Here is a 7,342-nt window from a genome sequence, read left to right as displayed (position 1 = left end):
TTTTTTTTTTTTTAAGATTTAGTTGACTGTTTTTATTCGGTTAATTGGGAAATGTAGTGACTACTTATGGTGAATAATGCTCATTTGGATATGATTTTCCAGGAAAACTGGTCAACACATCTTAAACACCAGTGTAAAAACAGATTCATGCTATCATATTAGTAAATGATGGGTTACATATATTGGCATTGCCACATTAATTACACCTGTTTCTGCATTTTCTTAGGGAAATGCCAGATTGTAATCATAGGGGAGGGGAGGAGAATATAAGTATTAACATAGAATTTAGGGTGGCATTAGGCAAGAATGACTTCTGAATATCTAATTTACATTGTCATGTAAGTCTTTTTTGCCCAGTGGAGGAGAATGCTGAGGCAAATCTCCTGGAAAAATGGGAGGAAGTGAGAGATCATTGGTCCATCAGTAACCTTTATGGGAAGGACTAGGCAACACCATTAGGAAAATGTAGCTCTTAAAAACTCAAGACACGGGGCACCTGGATGTCTCAGTCAGCAGAGCATAGGACTTTTAATCTCAGGGTCATGAGTTTGAGCCCCACGTTGGGTGTGGAGTCTACTTATAAATAAATAATAAATACATTAAATAAATTAATTTTTAAAAAACTCAGGAAACAAGTATTATCTTCATCTCAATGAAATAATAACTACACCCTCTATTAACACAGGTAAATCGAAAAGCTTAAGAAAATTGTCCTGAAGTTGGAATATTGGTAATAACTTGCCAGATCTACTAGGTCTACTGCCTGAAAGCAGCCTAAATTTCAAATACATCCTTTAAATACTTGCTAGGAAGTCTTGGAGGATTGCAATTATAATGCGTCTGTAGGTACCTATATATAGTCTCTGTAGATGTTTCTTCAACCACTTTATTAATGCTCTATTTTTGTCATATTCCAGCCTAAATATAGTTCCCAAACTGTAAAAATATGCCATGTTACTTTGTGTTACATTTGTATTTCAACCAAGAAGGATTACATACACATTTCAACCATCCTCCTGATACTGGTAAAAGGATTCAAAGATACTACACTAGATTAAAATAAGATAGCAAGAAGCACAAGTCAAACACTGAGACATACCTAGATCCATAAGGTAAATATATAAGGGAAACCAATATAAAGATCATAATTTTCAGTGTGATTTCTTAAGTCAGTTTTGTTGGCAGATTCATAAAACTGGTCATCCTTACCATTCTTTTTCATTAAAACACCAAAATACACCTCACTCAACCAAGTTCTTAATCTTGTCAAACTTGGTATACATACACCAGTGACCTCCTGTCTATTCCTTCTTTTTCTCTCCATTACTTAATTCAATTCCAAATTGCAAGGAGAAGTATTCATTATTTTTTACTAGACTGTGAGGTCAAGACTCCCACCTGTAGCATTACCTTTACTCATCCAGAACATATCTTCACTTACCATAGTGGCTGCACATGGCCCTACCTACATGGTTATGTTAAATTACAGTATGGAGAAAAATTCAAATTCTATAGGCATCACTGATGCCTTTTCCAGCATTGGGAGAGTCCTATATAACATTCACAGTACGTTCATCTACATCAAAATTTCTATAACTTGATGGTCCTAGTAATGTACACAGCAATTATAGAAATGTTATATAGAATAAAACTTTCAGGCATGTATATATATAGGCCAAATCCCATAACAAGGTACCGCCTAATAGATTTAATCCGAATGTCTATTTGAAATACTCTGGCTTTGTTCAGGTCGGGGAGATCTTTTGTTGTGGAGAGATGTTGGTTGTAAAGATATTTATTCTGGGAAGGATTTTGCCACACACTTTTGGAAGAGTAGAAGTGGTGTCATTACCACAATGAAAACACATGCAATTTACAAATTAGTAGGGGAACATGATGATTTCTAAAGTTATACTGGTAGATTAGTATAGTATATTAAATGAATATAGTCTTTTGCTAATAAAAATTTAATTATGAGTCAAAAAATTAGGGGATGTAAAGAAAATGAGAACTGGAGAACTGTTGGCTGCCCACTTTTTTGCCCACTTTTTTTCTAATGATTTTTTTCTTTATTCATTTTGATCATTCATTAGACTTCTTTTACTCTGCAAACTACTGGTAATCTGTTCTTTTTTCTTTCTTTTTTCCTTCTTAATCAGAGCATGGGGTTTAATGATCGATTGTGTCACATCTTGATTGACTCGTGTGTGTGTGAGTGTGGGTGTGCTCATGTGTATATTGTGTGTTTTTATGAATATAGGCTCTTCAAGGGAAGGGTCACATTTTGGTGGGAGTGAATATTTGACAGGTGCTATGAGCCAACCTCTTACATAATTGATTTAACTAGTTTTTGTTCTCCACATTTGTAGATGTGGAAAACAATCTCAGAGAGGACATGTAATTTGACACAATCATGAGATTAGTAACTAGAAGAGTTGAGACCCACGTCCATGTTTTTACCACTACCTTTTTCTTCCCACAAACGTGTATCCAGCCCTTTCTGTGTGCCAGGCACTGGAAGGCACTGGAAGGCACTGGCACACAGAAGGCAAAAAGAAAGCATTTAGTGTTTTCCTGGTTGAGTAAATGATTGCAGGAGGAAAAAAAATGTTCTCTTCTCTTCTCAAAGTGTCAGTTTGCATTATCAACGGAATCACCAACTTCCAAGGCAGATTCAGAGTGGTATTTCTTATGTGGAGTCACAGGAAATGAGCTAACTCAGAGGGAAACTTGGATTTAGGTCCCTGCCCTGTCTCTAATTCACTGTGTGACTCAGGATAATTCACTTGATATCTCTGGTCTTTGGTTTCTCACCTGTAGGATAAGGAAGGGTAAGGTTCACTGAGGGTCACTTCATATACTATTGCTTTAAATAAATTTGGGGAATGAATAAATATTATTGAGACAAATGATTATTTGAAGTATCCAAAGAGGGAAAGATGTATTTGATACTGCCAAGGTCTCTTGATTCGCTAATATCCATTGGTAATTAATAAATTGCACCTGTTAATATTTCTGTTCTCAACCTAAATACTTAGAGCTGGGGGAATTTTTCATTCATAGTACTTGGATAAAGCCATCCAACTAAACTGAGAACGGAGACAAGTTCATTTTATTACTATTTGTGATTTGTTGTGAAGCATATTTATACTTAAGTTTCTTTAGTAACCATAGAAAGCACTAAAAGTAATAAAAAGTAAACCTGAAAAGCTAAATGAAAACTAATATCAATATTATATACTATTAATTTAGAATCATAGTTTTATTATTTATTCATAGATTTGGTGTTCAAATAAAATCCCAGCAAAAATCAAGTTCTTTTTGTTGTACTATAGTAAATATCTGCATATGTATAGCTTAAATATAACATATATATATGATTATATATATGCATATATGGGCAGAAATCCTTTCAGGTGGTTAGTTATTGAGTATTCATAATAAAATCTATAAATTTTATTGTAAGAGAACAATGTTAAGGGAGGGTGAGTAATAATACTAAATATTTATTTCCATGTTACAACTATATTTTATCTCTTCTAAAATGCGTATTTTTTGACATTTTAAACATCTTAAATAAAGATGTATCTTATAATCAATAGTGTGTCATACATAATGAATTATTTGGGGCAATTTTTTCATTGCTTAGTGATTTATGAAATACAGGATTATATTCAAATGAATTATGTCTCAGATTTGATGGAATATAGTTAGTCATAAATACTATTTTAAAGTAGATCTGCCATATATATATATACATATATATACACACACACATATATATATGCACACACACATATATATATACCTGCAGAGACTTTTACCAAAATTGTGAAATTGATTTTTTGGTAAAATATCAAAAGCAGGAGAATAAAGGCTTTATTTATTTGATCATGACAAAGAATCATGATTGAAATGATAGAAATCCTAGGAGAAATCAGAGACTTTTAGGTATTTAGGTCTTCTGCTTCAGTTTTCAGATCTCCTCATCCCCAACTAAGAAAATATGTGAAGACTCATGAAAGATTTAGAAAGAAGGTTAAAAAGCATCAGCTAAAATCTTTAGCAGATTAGTATGCAGTGGTTTCTCTGTCTCTTTCTTAATCGACTCTGTGTTATATTCTGTAAGCAAACACATTTTAGGAAATGAGAAGTTCTTCAAAAAACATCCACTTTAAACCTGACTTCTCTGAATGGGTGTCTAAAAGATTTCCAGGCCACAGCGCCTCACTCCATCACTCGGTTCTCACCTACGTTTCAGGAGACCACTAAAGTCAAGTTCCCCTGCATCGTCTTGACCGTCTCCACTGTCATTAACAAAAGAAAAGCAAATCCGGGTTTAGTGCTGAGACATATACACAACAGTTTCCCCCAAACACTCTACATATAACGTATATGCAATTTTATACTGGCACACAAGTCATGGGACTAAATCAACACAAGCTATTTCTTTTCGCACAAGTGACATTTTAAAGTTTGGAGCATGTACTTGTGGAAAAGTAAACGTGAGGAGCTTGTGTTACTCTACGATTTCAGAAGACACATTTTTGTAGATTGCATATATAAAACTGCTTGGATTTGTGTTAAAACAGAGTAACACAAATGCGCTTAAGCCAAGCAACACAAAGTACTTTGTTTTTCCAAGTTGGGGGCTCTAGAAACATCCCTATGTAAAAAGCAAAGGACTTTTGCTGATCTCTGTTATTCTGTCAGAGATTGGCTCGGAGGACGAAGTATACCAAGTCAAAGATATAAGTACAAAGCTTATATTCAAAGGTAACTTCTTTGTGTCCATCAATAGTTGAATCAGATAATGTGATACCAACATAACATAAAAATGGAGCTGGTGCAGAGCTTTTTAAAAGATGCATTCCTTTCTGTTGAAAAGGGATATCATTATAAGCTTTTCATTCTCTTGTTCATATTTATACCTTTTAAAATATATTTTTCAAAAATTTGTCTTTGAATTGTTGATGAGCCCTTTACTAGGCGTGCTTTCCTATTGAGAAATGCATCTTAAAGTAGGCATGCAGCCACCTTCATGATTTCTTATAAACTCTAAGGAGAAGCTATGGAGCTGACATTTAAATGGAACCACATATTTACTTACACGTTTAATTTTTTTTAATGAAGATTTTGTTTCCTGCTCTTTACAAATGTTAGTTATGGTTTCTAAGAAAAGAGTCTGCGGGTTTAAAAACAGTGTGTATGACACGTAAGTTATAAGAATTAAACTCAATGTGTTTTCAAAATTTCTTTAATGGCAGGTATTTAGAGAAGACCTTCTGAAGTAAACCCATTTCTATTGTTTTAAAGCACAAAACTTAGTAGATTATATCTCCCTCTCTTAGAATATGCTTGTACATTGGATGACCATATTTTTGGACCCTTTGCATTTGCTGAACATGGGGTGAAGGGAAGGTAGAAGGAAAGTAAGAGGAATTAAGGTTATGACTTAAAAACTATCAATTGATTGATCAGGTAATATTAATATGCTTTAAAGCAATTAAAATTTTCATTTATTCATAATTTAGGAGAGAAATATGCCTTTTATTAACAGACTAAATCATTGCTTTATAATAGTTTGGGATAACTTTCTTTATTCAACAAAACAAAGTAGATTCAGTGTTAAGAAGAACAAAATATTTGCTTTCATTAATGAACTTATATTATGGAAAAATTAAGTGCACAGAGTAAAATAATAGGGGCTAGTTACGTTTCTCACAGTTTAGAACCTCTTTTTTTCATTTTTCTTCCTTGTCCCCCATCCCCAATTTTTCAACCTTGGCAATTGCAAAATAAATCAAATAGGTATCTATATTTTGTCTTTCTCCAGTGTTCTTTATTCTAGCAGACTCGGTGGTCTTTCATTTAGTAATCCAATATTTAAAGGGCGCTAACTTCAGTAAGTAGTTACTTAATTGTGGTTTCCTGGATGGTTAAATAGCTCCATAAGTAATTTCTAGATGAAAAGCAATATAAATAAAAGTTTTCTGACATGACTTAACTGATGCTATATTATTATATATCTTTCTTGGCCATCCGGTGGAAAATAATACAATTAAGGAAGAAGCCACATGTGAAGACATTAAGAGTATATATTTTTGTAAGGCAACCGTGAAACCTGAAAAAAATGGGAGCTTCACTATGACAAGAATATTCTAAAAAATGATCAGTATATACTTGATTTGACATGAAACCGCTGGCTTTTCTAGAACACTAGCCTTTGGGTACACGGTATGTTTGACTACAGTGAGAGGTGCTCTCTCTGGAATACAGAGTGTGGAGGAAGGCAATGTGTGCTTGTGTGCTTTGAAAACTCTCACTTGCACGTTATACAAAAGCTACCTAGATTCCCCTTTTGAAGTTACCTTCTCTTGAAAGCAGATCTGATGTCAATGTTTGGAGTAGTCCCGGTAGATTCTTTGAAAGGAAAGAAAACAATAAAATAAATACCCATTAAGTATGCAATTTTGTGCTCAGTTCCTTTCCAGGCTGTGGGGATTCTTCAGATGGAAGGAACACTAGGTAAAGGGGAAGGGGAGATGGCTCTCCTCCTGGAGGGCTGAGCCACTGAGGTCTCATACGTCATCCTCCCTCACACAGAATCAATGTGGGGACAGCAGGAGTTACCATATCCAGTTGTCATTCCCCTGCCTTCCCACTAGAATCGCCTGAAGAACTTAAAACACAAAATCGGTTTCTTGATCTCCTTGTTGGAGATTTTGATTCAGTAGATCAGGGATGGGCACCAAGAAATCAATGTTCTTCCAGCCCTTCAGGAGATTCTCAGAGATGCCTGGTCAGGCCGAAGAGGCACCACTCAGCACCGGATCCCACTCAATACAGAAATCTCTAGAGCACCTCCATGATCACCCAGCCTTTATTTGACATCTCTTGAGATGGAGCTCTCACACCTTCCCCAGGCTGTTTGCAGAGCTTTAATGAAAGAGCTCATGTTAAAGTTAAGACAAAAAGTTGGGGCACCTGGGTGGCTCAGTCGTTAAGCATCTGCCTTTGGCTCGGGCCGTGATCCCCAGGGTCCTGGGATCGAGCCCTGCAACAGGCTCCCTGCTCATCAGAAAGCCTGCTTCTCCCTCTCCCACTCCCCCTGCTTATGTTCCCTCTCTCGCTGGCTGTCTCTCTCTCTCTGTCAAATAAATAAATAAAATCTTTTAAAAAATATAAAGTTAAGACAAAAAATTCACCTCCTCATAATCCCTACCTTTAGATTCTAATAAAAAGAAACACTTTTGTGTGACAGCACTTCCCCTGTTGATGAGTTGTGTATGCCTGGCCTCCTTCACACTACATTCAGCTGACTAGGGTGTGGTTTCTGGGT

At 35.3% G+C, this 7,342-nt stretch overlaps 1 protein-coding gene across 1 annotated transcript in view; it reads right to left on the bottom strand.

The window, feature by feature from the left end:
- The window catches only part of MYBPC1 (myosin binding protein C1), a 73,805-nt gene that overhangs the window by 44,866 nt on the left and 21,597 nt on the right, over positions 1-7,342 (bottom strand). The window contains exons 10-11 of the mRNA XM_008705772.2: positions 6,372-6,423; positions 4,251-4,307 (exon numbers count right to left, since the gene is read on the bottom strand). Coding sequence (XP_008703994.2) covers positions 4,251-4,307; positions 6,372-6,423 — 109 coding nt within the window. The remainder of the gene's footprint in view (positions 1-4,250; positions 4,308-6,371; positions 6,424-7,342) is intronic.

The sequence above is a fragment of the Ursus maritimus genome, unplaced genomic scaffold (assembly GCF_017311325.1).
Source record: "Ursus maritimus isolate PB19 unplaced genomic scaffold, ASM1731132v1 scaffold_21, whole genome shotgun sequence".
In the NCBI taxonomy this organism is placed as follows: domain Eukaryota; kingdom Metazoa; phylum Chordata; class Mammalia; order Carnivora; family Ursidae; genus Ursus; species Ursus maritimus.
This window is presented reverse-complemented; position numbering and strand designations above follow the sequence as displayed.